This window comes from Girardinichthys multiradiatus, chromosome 17, assembly GCF_021462225.1.
Source record: "Girardinichthys multiradiatus isolate DD_20200921_A chromosome 17, DD_fGirMul_XY1, whole genome shotgun sequence".
NCBI classification, from domain to species: domain Eukaryota; kingdom Metazoa; phylum Chordata; class Actinopteri; order Cyprinodontiformes; family Goodeidae; genus Girardinichthys; species Girardinichthys multiradiatus.
Window position 1 is genome coordinate 27,870,256 of NC_061809.1, and position 21,342 is coordinate 27,891,597.

The following is a 21,342-nucleotide window of genomic DNA, read 5'->3' on the forward strand; positions in this document are numbered from 1 at the left end:
TAGAAAAGCAAAGAAATAAAAACAAATATAACTTAAAAAAGCTAAGATGACATTGCTTAAATTAAAGAAACATTTTAAAACCACTTGTCTTCTGAAAAGATTAATTATAGGAAGCCAAATGCTCACAGAAAACTGATTATTTTCTACTGTCACATTATACAAATATAATCACAAGATGAAGAAGGTTTAAACTTCCCCATGAGATGATACTATTAAACATTTTAACAAAAGCTCCAGTGAATCGTTAGCATTTCAACCCTAAAGCTAACGTAAACAGTAAAAATAGCACAGGGCCCGAGGATGGAGCCTTGGGGAACCCCACATGTAAGTCGGGCTGTAGTTTAGAAATATTCAACTATGTGAAGTGAGAAACTCTGATTTTACTGAAAGTTATTTGTATACATAGCTGCATCCGAGGTGAAGCTTAACCAGTGTATCAGTTTACCTATATTTATTTAACTGAATGTTGTTTTTAACCCTTTCTCAAAGTCCATTTAATAAGGTAGAGTACAAGATTGATTGATTCTAATCATTTTTAAAATTTTAAGAACAATAGTAAGGCTTATGAAAAATATTAAAGTTGGGTAAATTGTAATTAATGCTACGAAAGAGTCAAATGAAAAGGCTTGTGCATCAAAAAACCTCCAACAGTGAAATTCAACAAAGAAACGTCCACAGGTCCTAAAATTGGGCTGAGCCAAAGGTAATGGTTTTATAATTAGGAGAACAAAATATACAATAGGTTCTCTCAGAACAATTTTGATAATGATGTTCCATTTTTTGGCTTTCAAACTTATCAAACAAAATGCAAGTTTTTAGGATTTCTAAAACTTAGTCTTGATGTATTTTTTAGTGCTGTGACTTAGGGTACCACTCCAGTCTGAGCCGGGCTCTGAGGACCTACCTATCAGCCGAACTGAGCCTTGAAGCCTCCAGGAGGGCGGGCCTGGAGGTCTTGGAGGGGGCTGTGGAGAACCTGGACCCTGCCCGCGACAGGCAGCGTCTGCTGGGCCTCTACCCCACTGCTTTCTGCCCGCCTCAGCGCTTCGGCTTCCAAGCGCACATGGGCGACACAGTAAGTATAAGTTTAAGTTGTAAAAAAGGAATTTTCAGGAATTATGCTCAGCCCGTTAGTTCCAGTGAAAGGAAATCATAATCTTTTTAACTGACCTAGACATTTTGGGACAGTGTCGTGCTCCCATCTTTGTGGGACCATTATGGGAAATGGCTCGTTCCGGTTCCAGTATTTTGCACACGTGCACAAACAAGGTCTATAAAGATGGATGTTGGAGGAACCAGTCTGGTGTAGAAGAACCTGACCTGCCTACACAGAGTTCTGATCTCAACCTGACAGCACACCTTTGGGATGAATTAGAGTGAAGACTGCTTCTCGTCCAACATCAGTGTCTGACCTCACATATACACTTTGAGGGAATGACCAGAAATTCCTATAAACACACTCCTAAACCTTAAGGAAAGCCTTGGGGATGTTACTCAAGTTTTTACATATGTGAAGGCAGAGGAGTGAATACTTGTGGCATGATAGTGTATTTAGTGCAGTTCCTGTTGAAGGGGAAATGTCTTATTCTGAATAGATTTTGACTCAGACTTTGGCTGATTTTTGACTCATTTTTAGTGGAGTACCTCAACATTTTCAGTCATGTTTATCAATTGGATCTTTAGGCTGTTTGTTACCAGCAAGATACAATTTCTTCAGCTGAATCAATACATAAAAATCCAAGATATAACAGATAGTCAGACTAGAAACAGGACTTTAACTACAACAAGGTTATTCCAAAGAGTAATGAGCTAAAAACCTGGCATGAAGTAGATCAGCTGAAGGATGAAGCATCCCTGAAGTTCTGTGTCCGGTCTTTGATGGATTTTTTTCCCTGTTTCTCAAGGATATGAATTTCAGATATGGATTTTCCGATCTAACTCTTTGTCCTTGAAGCGTTGTAATTAACATGCCCTGATATACTGAGGTAAATAAAATGGACTCAGAAAGAGTGAAAAAGCAGCCAAAGTTAAAAGAAAATCTTTAGGAAACCTGGAGAACAACTGAGCAAAACCACTTTTAAGTCTTAGAAGGAGTTATAGAGAAATTAGGAGTGCATTAAGACCAAATAATAGAAATAATTAATTTATAGGAAATGTAGTTATTTGTGCAAATTTAAAAATCTTTTTTTAATCATTTAGTTGTCTTTTTCACAGTGATACGTCAGTTTTTATAAGAAAAATCTGGCTTTAAATCTGGTAAATGAAACAAATATTGCTAAATATAACTTCAAATTTAGATCTCATCCCCTTGCTCTCATGGGGCACCTAAGCTACTTTTGCTGTAAATCAGGGTTCAGACCTGAGCATACGTAGATTTTTCTTGTTGTCGTGATGCTATTCCTCTTCCTGTCAGACGAGTCAGATCGCATCCCAGCCGCAGGTCCAGGCTGAGCTCTCGCTGCGCCTCACTCAGCTCCAGACCCGCCTGGCGTCACTGAAGATCGAGAACGAAGAGGTCAGACACACAAACCCAATGAGATCATGGTCATGAATCTCAATTCTATTTAGACTATGGACCAGTTTCATTTTAATTATTATTTTTTGTTTACAACACTTCATCCAGAAACCAAAATTTAACCAAACTCATTTGCTATCTACTTGCAGAATTTCTAACCAGTTACTAGGAACTAGCATGCTTAAATTAAAATAACTCTTTAAAATCACTTGTAAATCTTTTCTAAAAAGACTAATTATAGGAAGCCAAATGCTCAAAGAAAACTGATCATTATCTACTGACACATAATACAATCATCAGATAAAAAACATATAAACTTACCCATGAGATGATACTTTTAAACATTTTAACAAAAGTTCCAATGGACCATTAGTTTTTGAACCCTAAAGGTAACAAAATGTAAAAACAGCACGCACCCAAACATAGAGCCTATGGGAACTCCATAATGAAGTGGGGCTGCAGATTAATTACTGAAAAACTCCGAATTAACTGAAGCATTTTTGTGAATGTCATATTAATTTAGATAAATAACATTTTATTTATTATTTATTTCAACCATTATTTCCAGGGTGCAATGATTATACGACATACAGTTGCAAGTTACATTTTTTTTCTCATCCACAAAGGTCTCAAAATTATACATACAGACTCAAATATATACATACACCCCCACTAATGTTTGGTTAAATGTCTCTAAGCAAGGTGCAGCTCGACCACGAGCTTCTGGCATCATGCTGGCCGGATATTTGATCTCTCTTCTTGTAGAATTGGTAGAGTTAGTTTAAACGGGTTGAGTTTCCAATGTGGAATCTGATTTTAAACATTGTCAACAAATTCCTAATAGTATTGGAGCTTTCAGAATACTATTCCAGAAGCTTTGTTGCCTGGTTGGATGTGTGTCCAAGTTTCTACCATCTAGCTGCTGATTTAAAGTGGTGTATTTGGAGCGCTTCAGTACATCGAGCAGGGAAACAGTCCCAAAGCATGATCTTGCCACCACTATGCTTGACATGTGGCATATTGTTCTTAGGTTTGAAGCTTCACCTTGACTCTTGCAAACATACTTCTTAACATTGTAGCCAAACAACTCAATCTTTGTCTCCTCTGATCATAAAACGTTTCTCCAGAAGACATTTAACTTGTCCTTGTGGGTAATTACACATTTCAGTCTTATCATCTTGAAGGTTTAATGTTGAAGCAGGAGCTTCTTCTTGGCCAGGTCCCTCTCAGTCCCTGTCAGCGTGAAGCTGGCTTCACTGTGGACAGTGACACTGCTGTTCCTAGGTTTTTCCTGAAAAACCACCAATTTTTTCTCATCTGGGGAGGCACAGTTTGGGGGGATGGTTGAAACAATTTTGGGTTTTTCGACAAGACCGTGATCCCCAAACTTTCATCCACAAAGGTTTTGGAATAGATAAAGCAGGCTAACCTTAAGCTTCTGGAATGGCCTTTCCAAAGTTCCAACCCTAACCCTGTTCACAACTGTGGACTATCATTAAATCTGTGCTGGGACACTAACCAAGTTAAATTAACTCTTATCAATTCTGCCAAGCAGAGAGATCAAATATGCAGCTGGAATGATATCTGAAGCTTGTTGATGGCGGTCAGAAATTTTAACTCGTGCCCCAATTTCTTATTTTTAAAAATCATCAAAGCTGCAAGTTGCATAATTATTCCACTCAAGTCAAATGACTATGATTAGTGGAAGGAAACTTTATAATAGCTCCTTCCAGTAAGCTGAATAAAAGGCCTATTGGACCTGCTGAAATATTGGATATTAATTTGATTTCTGCATCTTTAGAGGCTGCAGAACATTTTTCTAGTTATACAGGTCCTTCTCAAAATATTAGCATATTGTGATAAAGTTCATTATTTTCCATAATGTCATGATGAAAATTTAACATTCATATATTTTAGATTCATTGCACACTAACTGAAATATTTCAGGTCTTTTATTGTCTTAATACAGATGATTGTGGCATACAGCTCATGAAAACCCAAAATTCCTATCTCACAAAATTAGCATATTTCATCCGACCAATAAAAGAAAAGTGTTTTTAATACAAAAAACGTCAACCTTCAAATAATCATGTACAGTTATGCACTCAATACTTGGTCGGGAATCCTTTAGCAGAAATGACTGCTTCAATGCGGCGTGGCATGGAGGCAATCAACCTGTGGCACTACTGAGTTCTTATGGAGGCCCAGGATGCTTCGATAGCGGCCTTTAGCTCATCCAGAGTGTTGGGTCTTGAGTCTCTCAACGTTCTCTTCACAATATCCCACAGATTCTCTATGGGGTTCAGGTCAGGAGAGTTGGCAGGCCAATTGAGCACAGTGATACCATGGTCAGTAAACCATTTACCAGTGGTTTTGGCACTGTGAGCAGGTGCCAGGTCGTGCTGAAAAATGAAATCTTCATCTCCATAAAGCTTTTCAGCAGATGGAAGCATGAAGTGCTCCAAAATCTCCTGATAGCTAGCTGCATTGACCGTGCCCTTGATAAAACACAGTGGACCAACACCAGCAGCTGACACGGCACCGCAGACCATCACTGACTGTGGGTACTTGACACTGGACTTCTGGCATTTTGGCATTTCCTTCTCCCCAGTCTTCCTCCAGACTCTGGCACCTTGATTTCCGAATGACATGCAGAATTTGCTTTCATCCAAAAAAAGTACTTTGGACCACTGAGCAACAGTCCAGTGCTGCTTCTCTGTAGCCCAGGTCAGGTGCTTCTGCCGCTGTTTCTGGTTCAAAAGTGGCTTGACCTGGGGAATGCGGCACCTGTAGCCCATTTCCTGCACACGCCTGTGCACGGTGGCTCTGGATGTTTCTACTCCAGACTCAGTCCACTGCTTCCGCAGGTCCCCCAAGGTCTGGAATCGGCCCTTCTCCACAATCTTCCTCAGGGTCCGGTCACCTCTTCTCGTTGTGCAGCGTTTTCTGCCACACTTTTTCCTTCCCACAGACTTCCCACTGAGGTGCCTTGATACAGCACTCTGGGAACAGCCTATTCGTTCAGAAATGTCTTTCTGTGTCTTACCCTCTTGCTTGAGGGTGTCAATAGTGGCCTTCTGGACAGCAGTCAGGTCGGCAGTCTTACCCATGATTGGGGTTTTGAGTGATGAACCAGGCTGGGAGTTTTAAAGGCCTCAGGAATCTTTTGCAGGTGTTTAGAGTTAACTCGTTGATTCAGATGATTAGGTTCATAGCTCGTTTAGAGACCCTTTTAATGATATGCTAATTTTGTGAGATAGGAATTTTGGGTTTTCATGAGCTGTATGCCAAAATCATCCGTATTAAGACAATAAAAGACCTAAAATATTTCAGTTAGTGTGCAATGAATCTAAAATATATAAATGTTAAATTTTCATCATGACATTATGGAAAATAATGAACTTTATCACAATATGCTAATATTTTGAGAAGAACCAGTAGTTAAGCTGTTAGACTCTGTTTAATGTGCTAAACAAACACTAAACAGACCAAAAAAAACCTAGATCATATGTTTTTGAGTCAAAACTTCTTCACACAGTCATGGTAATTTATACAGTTTTAATTGGGATATAATGTAGCAGATGTAGCCTCTAAAAATAAAGCTGAGCGACTTGCTGCTGCTGCAGTCTGACACTGTGTCCTCGCTGTTGTGTAGCACAGAGGGCAGCTGTTAACTTGGCCTGAAGGGCATAAAAATGCTGAAGGAGTCTGGATTAACGAGCAGCATCTGCACCTCTCAGCAGCTCCCAACAAATATACAATCACACCCTGATCATCATAGGCAAATAAAACCAGTCTTGCCTCCATTATATGGGATATAAATACAAGCACACTTTGCATATGAAGTGCATTTAAATAATTAATTCTCTAATTTATTTTTATGTTATTATTTAAGTCATTAGACTTTCCTGTAAAACTTATAAACTCAACAACTGGATCATCCCTTGTTGAAAAACCTCATTGTGTCTAAAGAAGAAATAAGGGATGGACCAAGACTTTTTCACAGCACTAAATAAGAGTTTAAATAAATTCAGTCCACATCATTAGCCAACAAAGTCAAAGTATTACAGATTCTCCACACTTTAAAAAAAATGTTTCCTTCAGGTGAAGAAGACCTGGGGCGCGACGCTGACCACCCTGCAGGACATGACGGTCCTGGACGACTACGACGTGTCTCAGAGCTTCACCCACAGCCCGTCCTCCGAGTCGGTGAAGTCCAGCGTGTCCGACGGCTACCTGAACAAACCGAGTCTGGCCAAGAGAAGAGCCAACCAGCAGGAGACAGAGCTCTTCTACTTCAATGTAAGGAAGCAGCAGGACAGTTGAGCCTCTTAACAACCAGATATTTACATGAACTATACACAAAACCTCTTTTTCCTCACAGTCTGACATTAAATAAGATGAAACACTTTTCCTGTTTTAGGTCAGGATTATCATGGCTTTGTAAGCTTCTGATAGGTTAAATTACAGCAGTTAAGTTAGGGACACATGTGCAGGTGTTTTAAGGCCGAACTGTAAACACTCCGCTTCCTTTTGTGCCATCATGGGAAAATATAAAGAAACACGATAGTATCTCAGAATGAGGATTGTGGACCTCCGCAATCTGGTTCACCATTTGGTCCAGTTACCAGATGCTTGAAGGTACCACATTCATCTGTTCAGATGAATATATGAAAGTATAAGCTGCCTGGGAATGTTCAGCCATCATTCAGGAAAGAGTCGGGTTCTGTGTCCCTGTGAGATGAACGTGTTTGCTGCAAAATGATCAAATCAAAAACCCAAAGCAAAAGCTGAAGATCTTCAGTGTTTTGCTCAATACTGAAGCAACGTGTCAAGACATCACCCAGAAGTTAAAGCTTGAGCACAGACAGATCTTCCAAATGAACAATGACCTCAAAACTAGTTACAAAGAGTTTTAAGGACAACAAAATCGATGTTTTGGAGTGGCTATGACAAAGTCCTGATCTCAGACCCATATCAAATTTGTGACCAGAGCTAAAGAGGTGTATGTGAGCAACGTGGCCTACAAACCTGACCCAGTTACACCAGTTCTGTCAAGAGGAATGGGCCAAACCTGTAGCAAACTATTGTGAGAAGCTTCTTGAAGGCAACCCAAAACATTTGACCCAATTTAAAAGGCGATTGTACCAAATACTGAAGAAAAATATGTAAACTTCTGAATTTGAAGAAAGGCAAAAAACTGATCGTTTTGACATGTTAGCAACTAGAAATAATTGTGATGATCCTAACAGACCTAAAACAGGAAAGGTTTAGTCTGTTTAATGTCAGACAGTGAAATATTAAAAGGTTATGTGTCCAATACAGATATGTAAATATCTGTGTGAACTATACCTATTTTTTTACTTATATACATACCATATTAAACATTTCAGTGACAAGGTGTGAATTTGTTTTTCTGTGTAATTAAGAAATGTCAGTTTTAGAAAACCTGCTGCTGCTTTTACTTTAAAATCATTTTACCCAGATAAATGTAAAGTTTATGTTGTACTCACCTCCTCATCCAGGTGTGACTCATTGCATCTGGTTTATTAAACACTTCCATCATTATCCGGGCAGTTTTTTGGAGTTTTGCCTGAAAAAGCAGCAGGAACTCTCCAGATTTTCTCTGGGATGAATAAAGCTCGGTGTCTTTTTGTCTATCTTTTAATCCTCAGAAGTTTCGCGAGTATCTAGAGGGCAGCAATCTCATTTCTAAACTCCAGGCCAAACATGACATATTAAAGAAAGCCTTAGCTGAGGGTAAGACCGACAGAACCTCACTCATCTTTCAGGGCTTGTGCTGTAATATAGACAATCATCTGCACCTCTTACCTTTAAAATGTTCTCTGTTCTTCTTGTTCCAGGATATAAATCTGAACTGCTGACTACCAGGCGAGGCATTTTCTCATGCCACAATGCTCATTATCTCTTCACATTAATAACAAATCTTACTTTTCTTTCACCATTTCACTGGGAACTCTGTGAAACTGACTCATCTTTCTCTTTATCTCTTCTTCCTCTGCTGCTCATGATAGTCGTGGGCGGAAGAACTCCCATAGCAAGCACCAGGTAGTTTCACCTCAGACAGACTGGGGGTGGTTCTGTATTTGCTTATAGTGAGAAGATAAATGCATACATTTAACTGGTGATAGTTTGGGGGTGTGTATCTTCTACCTTCTTCACCTTCTAACATTATAATGGAAAGCTGTAGGATCATTTAAGGAGATAGTAGAATTGGACGCTGGAAGGATTGTGGAGCCTTGCAGAACACTTGGATATTATTAGGTTTGAAACTTTTAATTTACATACCACGACCTAAAATGTTGAAAGAATAGTGGTGAAAAGTAAACATGTAAAGTAAGATATCATCAGCATACAGTTTAAAGCATAATGATCCTCTTTATTTTATATGCCCCAAGTACAAAAGGTTTAATAGGTAGCAAACGTTGACTTGTAGTCTTATTATCCAGTGTTGTCTGAGTCAGGCTACATAAAACTGAGAGGGTATCTGTACACTCTACTCATGGTAAGAACTCGTTCGTTCGTTCGTTCGTCGTCTTCCGCTTATCCAGGACCGGGTCGCGGGGGCAGAGACGCCCAGACGTCCCTCTCTCCAGACACCTCCTCCAGCTCCTCCAGGGGGAGCCCAAGGCGTTCCCAGGCCAGCTGAGAGACATAGTCCCTCCAGCGTGTCCTGGGCCGTCCCCTGGGCCTCCTCCCGGTGGGACGTGCCTGGAACACCTCCCAAGGAAGGCGTCCAGGAACTCTTACAGAAAATAATCATTGTGTACTCCAAAATTATAAAAAATAGTATTTAAAATCAAGGCTTTCGATTTGTAAATGTTTATTTTTAGCCTGCATCATTCTAAATTATTGAAAAATTATGACTAAAGGTGATGACTCCCATTTCTGGACAAAAAGAAAAATTATCTTTATTATTAAGAGAAAAGTTGTACTGAAATGAAGCACAATGTCATCAGCATATAGATAGAAATATTTCCACGTGCTTGATTTACTACCCTATGTGCAGCTAGCTTACCAGGCACCAAAGGTGGACTTATTTGCTAGCTTTGCCTAGGTTTCCTGGGTCAAGCTACGTATGGCTAGATGGAGATACTTGGTCGTAAGTCAGGTCATGGTAAATAGACATATTTTAAGTAATATTTAAAATACGCAAACATTATGTTTTAAAATGAAGCTTTTAATTTGGACGCCAAAACAATTAAAATCAACAGCCTTTAGAGAGAGTTAGAGGAAAAACTTTAAAGATGTAAAGCAGGGTGTCATCGGCATACAGGTTAAAGTATGTGGTAGCTTTAATTATTACTCTTTGCCAAGTGAAACAGTCTTTGTGAACAATAACAGTGGAGTCACTTTGCTTGCCTTTTAAAGCCGCATAAAGCTTTCAGCATCCCTGCACACCGTGGGTTTAAAATAATATAAATATATATTCCCATAAATATATTTAATTTTAGTCTGTATGAATCGAAAAGATTTTAGAATAAAGTGCATGTATATGGTCTCTGTAAAAAAAAAAAAAAGTAAATTAATAACAAAATAATCTGAATTTCTTTATAGAGATAAAACATTTAAATCTAGTTTTTAAAGTTCTTTAACAACTCGTTTAATGAGTATAGCAGCACAGCGGAAGCAGAATCCCTCCCTTTGTTGTTTTTTAGCTTTCTTTAAAACTTCATATTAACAATTGATGTTTCACTTCATGCCGTCCCTTATAAACTTGGTTAAAATCTTTCTACTGCTTTCTGGATAGGATGATTTCTCTGTCAGAAATTAACAAACATCTGGGTAAAAGAAAGCTGTCACTTGTATATTTAGTCTGAATTCATTGAAAATTATCAAAAATAACTTCAAGTTAATTACAGAATACTATATCTTAGTTGCACTCTTGCTGTGCTTATAGGATTCAACTAAAGCCATACCCTTGCTTGTGGAGAGCTGCATCCGCTACATAAATCTGCATGGTAAGTCTCAACTTTCAGCTTGGATGTCATTATTTTGAGATATTGTACCTTTTCCCCACAATTAAAGGATTCAGATAATCAAATACAGTTAAATATCATACAAACAGCGTGGGTAAATACAAAAACTGTTTTAAATAGGGATTTCACTTATTAAGGGAAAAGAGCTTCCTAAACCAACGTGGCTTAGAGTAAAAAAGTACTCACCTCATTGTCAAATCCTAAATGAACTGGAATTAACCTCATTTTTTGGAAAGCTGAGTGAAATTTTACTACACATACCCAGACCTCATTGCTGCTAGACCTAAACAGAACCAGTGGTATTGTATAGAAATATATAAAACCACAAAAACAGAGCAGGTAAAACGATGTTTTTAACGTAGCCTCCCAGATTAACATCCAGTTGTCTCGTTCACAGGTCTTCAGCATCAGGGCATCTTCCGGGTCTCGGGATCGCAGGTCGAGGTTAATGACATAAAGAACTGTTTTGAGAGAGGTGAGAGGTCACATGTAAGATCAGTAGGTCACGTGACCAATAAGCTGTTAAACTGTCAGGCGGTGATGGCGCTTCTGGTGGTTGTCCAGGTAACGACCCGCTTATAGACGAGGAGAGCAACCATGACATCAATTCTGTGGCTGGGGTGTTGAAGCTGTACTTCAGGGGTTTGGAGAACCCTCTCTTTCCAAAGGACAGGTTTAATGACCTCATCTCCTGCGTCCGTGAGTACCGCCCTGCATGAAAGCACAGCCTGAATCTGTTTATCTCCAGCCCACAGCCTCTCAGTTTCCCTCTCCATTACTTTCCCATTGTTTCCTGTTATCGTGTCTTTGTCTTTCTGAAGCTTGTCCCTTTCCACAGCAGAGACACCGAGCCGGCTGCCTCTCTCTCTTTGGCGCCGGCTGGTGTTACAGACACCTCTTGATGCCTCATAACGTCTCTTTCATGCCTCTTTCTTGCTCCAGGGATGGAAAATCTGTATGAGAGAGCTCAGTGCATCAGGAAGATCCTGCTGGGTGTCCCAAGGGCCACGCTGGTGGTGATGCGCTACCTGTTCGCCTTCCTCAACCAGTGAGTGTCCACTCTCATTAAACTCGGCGGCACTGCCTGATACTTCCTGTTTTACAAGAGCCCCCACGTGGTTTACTGTGAGAGGACATAAGCCTCTCTTGTAGTGAGAGTGCACAGAACCACTCGTTTTGGTTCTGCACCCTCTCAAATAAATATAGAAGGAAAGCACAGCGAGGAATAAAGAGGCAGGAAGTGTTGGCGTGCAGGTGTGATGTTCCTGCTGCATTAATTGGTGTTTTGATAAAGAGGAAACACATTCAGCTGCAGTGTATGTCAGTTTGTCAGCTCATATGGAAGCTACAAAAATAGACAGTGAATTTACAGAGCTTCAATGTTCGCTGCATGGAAAAATACGATCATATTAATATTTTTATATTTTGGGGAGAATGAACAATGAGTTATGGAAGGTTTTAAAAGTCAGTCTAAATTTATTTTTAAATAAATTACAATATACAGTGGTGTGAAAACAGATGTGCCTTCTTACTGATATCTTCTGTCACATTCAGTTGTTTAAGATCATCAAAGAAATGTAATAATCGAGATGTGATACAAAAAGCAGTTTTCTAATGATGATTTCATTCCTTGTGAAATCATGAATTCATTCTATTTAAACACATTTTTGGACAGATGAGTTCAACTTCACTAGCCAAACCCAGCCCTGATTACTACCAGACCCATAGACTTATCTGGCAACATGAAGTAGGCTGAAGGATCTAAAAACAGCCTACTTCAACAACAAGTCATGCTCTGATACAAAGAAAATCATATGTAGAGATATTTTGCAAACTGTTATTTATATTATGATGATCATGGTTAACAGGTTATAAAAACCCAAAATTCAGTTTTTTGGAAAATTTTACTATTACACCAGAAAAGTAAAATAATAATTTTTAATACAGAAATGTTATGTTATGACCTGCACAATTATGGTGAAGACGGCTGATTCGAGAGATGTCCAGCAGACAGCCATTGACACCACAGGGAGGCTAAGCCTCAAAAGGTCATTTCTGTTTAGAGTCTTCTATCATAGCATGTTATTTGAAAGTTTAGTGGAAAGGCAAATGTGTGGTAGAAAAATGAGGGGTTAATGACCATTATATCAGTTTGCATGACTGGCCAGCCTACGGACCTGATCTAAACCCCATGGACAATCCATGGGTTTCTGCCAAGAAGATGATGAGACACCAGAACCAACAATGCAGACAAGCTGAGGGCCACTGTTAAGACAACGTGGGCTTCCTGAACATCTTATCCGAACCACAGGATGATCTCCTCCATGTCACGCTGCACTGATGCAGTAATTCATGCAAAAGGAGCCCTGACTAAGTACTGACTGCAAATACCATCCAGTACATGGATGTGCTTTTAAACAGGCTCACATTTATGTTTAGCTGTCATCCATAATCATCAAAAACTAAAACATAAATCCCTCTATGTGGAATGAATCATTATAATACATGAGTTTGGGTTTCAGATTGAATTGCTGAGATTAACTTTTCATTGATTTTCTAATTTGTTGAGATGTACCTGTACATTGATGAACAGGTTCTCCATTTGGAGATTGCAAGATGTTCTCTCTCGTTTTGTTTATTATTAGTTTTTATTTTTGAAGCCTTATTTATAAAATCGTCATCATTTTTCCCCAGTCTCTCCCAGTACAGCGACGAGAACATGATGGACGCCGGCAACCTGGCCATCGTGTTTGGCCCCACCCTCTTGCCCACGCCGGACACGCTGGACCAGGTGGCCTGCCAGGCGCACGTGAATGAGGTCATCAAAACGGTCATCCTGCACCACGACAACATCTTCCCCGACACCAAGGAGCTTCCAGGCCCAGTTTACGAGAAGTGCATGACCGGTGACCAGTACTGGTGAGATCCACAGCTGAGTCTCCATCCAGACTCAACAGGCTCTGATTATATTTGGTGTTTTCGTTTTCCATTCACATTAAACTTCCAAATGTTCCAAAAAAAACTTTTTTAAAGCAGTTTGATTTTCCTCAGAAATATGGAGTCTGATCTCAAATAAAGCTGGTGAGATCCTCCTGAAATGCTCTGAGGGACCTGCAGGGTGACAGAGGCGTTACTTGTCAGGTAGTTTAGCAGGAACACGTGTTTCTGAAGCTAGATCTGCTGGAAGCTGCTCAGCTCCTCTTCCACGTCACCCTGAATAAATCCTGACATTCTGTCGTATTCTGTGGAGCAGCTTTATCTCCTGCTGTGCACGCGTCCTCCACCCCTTTGTTCCCACGCTGAATGGACGGTTTGTCTTCTTCACGGCCTGATCCTCTCCTCCTCCTCTTCCTGCAGCGAGAGTCCGTTCAGCGAGCCGGGAGCCTTGGAGGAGACCGAGCCTGACGCCGGCACTGAGACCCAGACCAGCGATGAGGGTACGCCCTGACCCTTTGCCTTCACACACTCACCCACACACACTCACATTCCCATCTGTCTATCTCCTGGTCGGGAGGGGTTGCCACGGCAACAGCAGCCATGGAGACGCCACATTCCCTTGTCTCAACTACTGCTCGACACCCTCCCTCTCATCTGTATTGATGGGAAAAGACTTGTTGGAATGCTGTCGTCTGATTGGTTACTGCTTCACCTCCCTTTCTCACCCCGTCTTCCTGTTTTTCCCGGCAGAGGGCGAGGCCGTGGAGGCGGTGGCCAGGTTCGACTACGTGGGCCGGTCGGGCCTCGAGCTCTCTTTCAAAAAGGGAGCGTCCCTGCAGCTCTTCCAGCGCGCGTCACATGACTGGTGGGAGGGCCGGCACAACGGCAGCCGCGGCCTGGTGCCTCATCAGTACATCGTGGTGAAGGACAGGCGAGTGCACAGTCCCAAATGGTTTGTACACATCAGACATGGAACAAGTCTGACAACATTCCAATATTACGTCTTACAAATGCTGCGGATGTTTCAGAAATAAAATGTTTTTACTGATTTGGTCCAATTATTCTTGTTTTTATTCAATCTCAGTTGATTTATTCATTTATTTATTTTCCAAAACTGCCTTATCTTGTATGGGTTAGGGTTATCTCTAACATTTAGTCATTTTTTATTATTAGAATTATTATGTTTAATATTATTACTATTAGTAGTAGCATTAAAGCTGTAATTTTTATTTTTTATTTTATTTTATAACAAATAGCTTTTTTTAAATTAGCCTACAGAAAAGTTACAATTTTAAACAAACATTTTCAATATTTTGAATATTTTATTTAATCTATTTTACCTTAATCTTATTGTTACCTAAAGAATAGCCTAAATACTTATAAATTAATCTAACGAAATGACAGTATAACATTTCATTGTTATTTGTTTTATTTATTCATTTTTTTGTATTTTGTGTAATGTAATTAAAACTGTAATAAATTGCGAAACCATAAAATATATTTCAGGATATCAATTTGATATTAGAATTTAACAAAAACATGATTTACATTCTATATTTTAATTATATTAAATTAATATGATGCACACATCTTTTTCCATTAAATTTAATCAATTTTATTTTATAAATCTTCTTTTAATGTAATTTATTTTTTTAAATTTTTCTCATGAATGTAATCTATTTTCTTTCTTTTCTGATTAAATGTATGCATTTTCTTGTTTTTTTCTCAATAAATTCAAGCTATTTTTTTTCTTAATAAACTTAATATTTGTTCTTTTTATTTTGGCTTTAAATTAAATTTTTGTCTCATTGAGTTGAATCCATTTTCTCCCTTTTTAGTTGAATGTAACAATTGTTTTCCTTTGATTTCAAAGGGGGGGGGGGGTTGCATTTTATTCCTAATTTTTTCATATTAAATTTATTAATTTATTTGTTTTATTATTCAGTTTGAAAATAATCTTTTAGTTTTTTTTTCCTTTTAAATTGTATCTATTTTATTTTTACTGCAACATTTTTAAACAAACATAAAATATTCTTAGATTTGGTTCATTTATTTTAAATTAATTTAAATTTTAACCTAAGATTGACTGATAATTAACTAACAGTGATCTGAATTGTTTCTATTAAGACTCTGAATACATTCTTATACACAAGTTTATTCTTACATCTTGTTTGGATTTAGTAAATGCAAACCATAAATTCAAAATATAAAGATATACACAAAATTTTTTCATATTTCCTCTAATTTTTCTCATTAGGGGTTATTATTATTAATGTTATGATTGGAAACCTGAAGTCTTTGGATCTGAAATACAACAAAGGTTTTTTTTAAAGGTTGTTTTTCTGTTTAAAATTATTATGTTGAACAGATGTTTGATGTTTGAAGGTTGTTAGTTTTATAATGTTAGAAGAAAGACAGTCATTTCATAATGAAACAGTCATTAGTCTGTGTGATTGATTGACGAGCTTCTCTGATGGATTTCAGTGGATTTGTTGCTAACTGGATCTTACGCTTCGTTGATTAACAGACTAATTGGACTCAGGGAGTCTCTAGTCTTGCTACTTATTGATCACTTAATTGATGATTGGTACGTTGTGTTGGCTCAGCAGCGATTTGTCCTGACTGAGTCCATGCTCTGTGTCTTTAGGGCCGACGCCATGTCGGACACGCTCAGTCAGAAAGCCGACAGTGATGGAGGAAGCAGCAGCACCGAGGACAAGAGGTCCAGGAGCGAGCTGAGCTCCCCGACCGACATCAGACCACCTGAGAATTTTAACAGGTCTGTGCTGTAAACCTGAAGTCATAAAGGAGTGTTTCAACTACGCCTTCTTGGCTCACCTCTAAAAATACCTGCAGATCTCATTACACTGCTTTCTCAGCTGCTTCTCATATGATGTTTCCCTCCTTCCAGGTTTCTTTCAGTTTTTCCTCACATTTCATCCTAAGAAACCAGATGGAAAAAATGGCATTCATAGCGCATTAAAGACACATAACGGATAAAAACTGTAGGGAAGTTGAAAGTATGTTAAATTACATTTATTTAAATAAATCAGTCTCATCATCTGTCAGAAACATTCTGAGGAGTAAAATATGTTTCATTTTCAGGAAATCATATTTATCACACTGAATGAGCATGAGATCTCTGTATTTTGCACAGGATTCAGAAATTACTCGTCAGTAGTTTGACAGAAAGGAGAAGACATGCAGGAAATATCCCAGGGTCTGGAATCAAACCTTGGATGCTGTGAGGACTAAACCCCCGTACTTGTACTCGTCGTCTTCCGCTTTATCCGGGACCGGGTCGCAGGGGCAGTAGACTCAGCAGAGACGCCCAGACGTCCCTCTCTCCAGACACCTCCATCAGCTCCTCCTTGGGGAGCCCAGGGCGTTCCCGGGCCAGCCGAGAGACATAGTTCCTCCAGTGTGTCCTGGGCCGTCCCCTGGGCCTCCTCCTGGTGGGACGTGCCTGGAACACCTCCCGAGGAAGGCGTCCAGGAGGCATCTGGTATAGATGCTCGAGCCACCTCAACTGGCTCCTCTCGATGTGGAGGAGCAGCGGCTCTACTCTTGAGTCCCTCCCGGACTAAACCCTCTAATTTTAGAATATCTGTAAAATCAAGAACCAAATTTCTCATCAATCAACCAATGTCTACTCATGACTGATCAACTTAAACACATTTAACCACCTAATGAACAAAACCATTTCTAATCTACAAATTATTAAATGAATAATATCTATAAAACGAACACTCAAAACTTACAGGGACCAGCAACTTTTGGTGACACATATAAGCCAAAAGTAAAGAGAGTTACAGCTTAATTCTGATTTCTAATAACAAACTCTAAATTAGGAGGAGGAAGTGGAAGGCAGATAAATAAGTCTAGGGGCCACATTCATGGTCCGCCAATTAGCCAACACCAGCCAGCAGCTACAGTAGAATAAATGGAGTGCCTTACTTGAGATCCGGTTCATTGCCGTCTTTTATGGAACCTACTTTGGTCTCTGTGGACATGCAGTTCTCACACCCGTCTCTCTGGTTGTATGACTGTTTTTGGCCAAAGTCAAAAATTTCGAAAAGCCATTACTGTAGTTGATCAGCTTGTTGGCTTATAACCATTTGGCAACAATGTGAACTCCCTTACAAATAAAACCAGCATGGAAGAGAGACTTTCTATTTCAGATGTTTTGGGGTTTTTTGTCATTAGTTAGAATCTTTTTAAAAATAGTCCCAAAGACAAACTGTTCATAAGAAGTTGAATCAATTATTGGATAAAGTATTAGTTTTTAGGAAAGTTGCCTCTTCTGACTGTACACGTCTTTCCTGATGACAGCCACCGGAGGAAACGAACCGACGGTCTTTTCCGCCGCCCTCTCTGCCGCTCCAACGACAACCACGGCAATGGAGGCGTGATGGAGCGAAGCTCTCCACCCGTTACGGGTCACTTCAGTCCTAGAGATCTTCTACTGGGGCGGGGCCAGGGAATGACCCCGCCTCTCGACAGCCCCGAGCGCCGGCGCCGCTCTGCCGCCGTCACCATGACGGTGAGCCGCCATGATTCGTTGCGGCGACCGGAGGACACGCCCATACGGCGCTCCAGCAGCGGGCAGCACAGCTTTAGCGACTCGCTTCGATCCAGAGCGATGGATGCTGAGTTGCTGGCCCAGGTAGGCTTTTACTGGTACTTCACTACTATGCATTGCTTTGAGTTGCACAACATAAGATGCATTAAATATTTTAGCTGTAGCGTGACAAAATGCGAAGTTCAAAAGGTTTAAATATTTTTGCTGGGTCCTGAACAATTTAAGTCTTGCTTATTTCTTGAGATCCTGCCCTCAGCTGGGGGAAGGGTGGATTCTTTGATTTGGCCTTAACTTTCATCTAGTCTTTTATAAACTGATCCCTATAAAGGTAAAACTGTAGGCAGAATAAAAGATAATGATCAACTTTGCAACCTCTTCTTTTATAGCTTTTTACAGTCTTTTCTGATAACTCATTGATAACTTTGGCACATTTCAGTCACACTTGAGCTTCCTCCCTCTTTACAGGACATCGAGGAGACAGTGACTGTAGCTCTGGGCGAACTCCGGCAGCTGGAGCGGCAAGGCTGCCGGCCGGCCCCCGATGTGGTCCTGGACACCCTGGAGCAGGTGAAGAATGGCCCTGTTGCTACCTGCTCCTCTGAGTCCCCCAGCCCCCACAGCACGCCCAGCACGCCAGGCACACCTGGAACGCCTGGTACACCCGGCACGCCGAGCCCCCTTAGTCCCATGAGCCCCATTAGTCCACTCCCTGGACCCCCTGCCGGACCTCCCAGACCGGCTAACCCGTCCCCCGATGCCCTGGGCTCTTTCAAGCCTGTGGCAGCCGCCCGCATGGGTGCTCCGCTGCGGCCCCCTGCCCTGAGACCGAAACCAGTGGTGCCCCCCAAGAGCAGCACCCCGCCTCTGCCCCCCCCACTGGACAAATCCTGCACCATGTGAGTCAAACCAGGCCGAATCAGGCCTCCCAGGCCAAAACTGGGCCAGAAGAGGAGATCAGGGTACTGCTTAATGATCCTAATCAACATGAGGGTAGAAACGGTAGGAAAGGCTTTTAATGTAGTAATAAATTATAATCTATGACATGACCTATGATATGATATGCCATGATATTTCTGTGTCGTCAGGTTGGTGTGTATCTCTTGATGTGTAGGAGTTTCCTTTCTCCATGTATCGAAGCATTAATCAAAGGTTAGCTAAAAGAACTTCTGGTGAGGCGGAAAGTCCCGTAAAAACGTAGTTTCAGTGAAGTGAATGTTGTGTCCCCAAAGACACCAGATTGGCTGCTGCATCCGCGACCCAATTGGTCGCTGAAAGGAGGACATGTACGCCTCAATGGCGTGCGTGACTTCAATTAAAACGTTTCACTCCGTTTCAGCTGCTACTATGCTCACCTGGGCCTCCGTCGGAGGCGCTCGGAGACAGAAAAAAAAAAACCCTTAACGAATGTTTTCAGCATTTTAACGACTGTTCGGCCATCTTTACTGAATGTTCGGTGGGCGGCCTCACTGTTTCATAGCCTTCTTGTGTTTGCAGGAGGAGGCAGCTCCTCCTGAGTTTGTCCTCGTTTGTATGTGTTGGAGTGTGTGTGCTCGCCCGCCCTCGTCGTGCTCCCCTGTAAGTGCAGAATAGATAATTCATGCCCGCCTTGAGTGCCACAACACACGACTGCAAGTCGACAAACCTGAGTGCAAAAAGCATGCCACCTTGTCTGTCTGTCTGTGTTACACTAAAGTCACTAGTTAACCTTAAATTCTCCGATAAGCTAACAGGGTGGGGCTGTGTGTTATAAATGCCCAGAAACTACACTTGAACAGCACAGTGAATGTGGAGTGTGGTGTTAAACTGGACCGGGCTGTGTGTGTGTGTGTGTGTGTGTGTGTGTGTGTGTTGGTGAAAGTGCCTTTTTTTTTTTTTTAGACCCTCGTGTTTTTTGGGAGTTGTGAATCCACTCACGCATGTCCTGACTGAAAGAGCAGCAGCACTCCGAATGAAATAATCATAGAAGTGTTTAGTAGATTCCTGAATTATGAATTCTAACATTAACCCATTGTGACATTGCACTTTGATGTATAGGATTGTGTCCTTGGCATGTAGCATCATGACATGTTGGTGCATTTTACCTGAAGGGGGAGCTTTCTCTGAATGTGTTTGATAATAAACAGAAACGGTTTCTGTCTGTCAGTGTTGCTGTATTTGAAAAACTGAGCTCCCTGAAGTCGAGTTCATATAGCCAAATGGATTGTATCAATGTGTTGTATTTATATTATAAATCAACCTGAATAAATTAGCATTGAAGCCACAGACTGACTGGGTGTTTCTTTAAAAACCTGGAACTGCAGGTTGGGCTTAAATTTATACACACAAGTTTAAATATAAAAACACCCCAACAAATATTTGTATAAATGTCTCAAAGGAAGTTGTAACTGGACCACACGCTTGTAGTAGCCATGAACAATATTCTGGTCTCATCCTGGCTGGATACTTGACCTCTCTTCTTGGCATAATTGATGGGGTTTCCTGGCACGGATCTGGCTTTTAACTACGGTCCACACGTTGCCAGCGGGCTTGAGGTTGGAGCTTTGGGAAAGTTAAATGTTAGCCTGCTGTTTTTAAAAAAATCCAAAACCAGTTTGGACTCGTGTTTGGAGTCACTGTTCTATCATAGCACCCAACTGTGTTCAGGTTTCCACCATCTAGCTGTTGATCTGAGGTGAAGTTCAAGAATTTGGAGGTAGTTCTCCTTTATTATTCCTTTCCCTTAACTGGCATGATGCTGCCACCACCATGCTTGACAGTTGGTACATTGTTCTTAGGGTGGAAAGTCTTTGTCTCATCTAACCAGGAAATCATTCTCCAGAAGACATCTGGCTTGTCCACATGGGAAACTGCAGTCTCTAGCCCAGCTTGACGGTGTTGGTTCTGGTCCTGAACACCCAAACAGATTTGAGTTCTTCTGTGAGGAAAGGTATGGGTCTTCCTCCAGACCTTGACAATGTGATGACACATCTGGATACCATCTACGTCCTCACAATTGTTTCAGTAGATGACCTTTGAACCTTAGGTTGTTTGGAAATCTCTCCAAAACACTTTTCCAGCTGGTGTGAAAATCAATTCTTCTCAGACTTCCCTATTGGTATTATTTGTAGTATTGGTCGGTCCAGTGGTTCATGGTCTTTTTTTTTAAACTACAAGCTGCAGAACTGGCTAACCAGAACTTAAAGACATACAGGAATCCTCAGCACCATTTTTAAAACATTTAAGTGAATTTGTGTATATATTTGAGACTGTATGAGTAATTTTGACCCCACGTGGGCTAAAGAAATGGAGACTGCCTCTTTAGCACAACG

The 21,342-nt window shown here is 40.6% G+C and overlaps 1 protein-coding gene across 1 annotated transcript in view; it reads left to right on the forward strand.

Annotated features, from left to right (window-relative positions):
- LOC124882908 (SLIT-ROBO Rho GTPase-activating protein 1-like) overlaps nucleotides 1-20,296 on the forward strand; it is a 49,000-nt gene extending 28,704 nt beyond the window's left edge. Inside the window, exons 8-23 of the mRNA XM_047389561.1 lie at nucleotides 854-1,075; nucleotides 2,414-2,515; nucleotides 6,620-6,817; nucleotides 8,191-8,275; nucleotides 8,380-8,407; nucleotides 8,551-8,584; nucleotides 10,437-10,497; nucleotides 10,913-10,990; nucleotides 11,080-11,214; nucleotides 11,458-11,563; nucleotides 13,210-13,434; nucleotides 13,873-13,952; nucleotides 14,203-14,404; nucleotides 16,100-16,231; nucleotides 17,785-18,118; nucleotides 18,500-20,296. Coding sequence (XP_047245517.1) covers nucleotides 854-1,075; nucleotides 2,414-2,515; nucleotides 6,620-6,817; nucleotides 8,191-8,275; nucleotides 8,380-8,407; nucleotides 8,551-8,584; nucleotides 10,437-10,497; nucleotides 10,913-10,990; nucleotides 11,080-11,214; nucleotides 11,458-11,563; nucleotides 13,210-13,434; nucleotides 13,873-13,952; nucleotides 14,203-14,404; nucleotides 16,100-16,231; nucleotides 17,785-18,118; nucleotides 18,500-18,934 — 2,457 coding nt within the window. The 3' untranslated portion in view covers nucleotides 18,935-20,296. The remainder of the gene's footprint in view (nucleotides 1-853; nucleotides 1,076-2,413; nucleotides 2,516-6,619; nucleotides 6,818-8,190; nucleotides 8,276-8,379; nucleotides 8,408-8,550; nucleotides 8,585-10,436; nucleotides 10,498-10,912; nucleotides 10,991-11,079; nucleotides 11,215-11,457; nucleotides 11,564-13,209; nucleotides 13,435-13,872; nucleotides 13,953-14,202; nucleotides 14,405-16,099; nucleotides 16,232-17,784; nucleotides 18,119-18,499) is intronic.
- The last annotated feature ends 1,046 nt before the right edge of the window (nucleotides 20,297-21,342 follow it).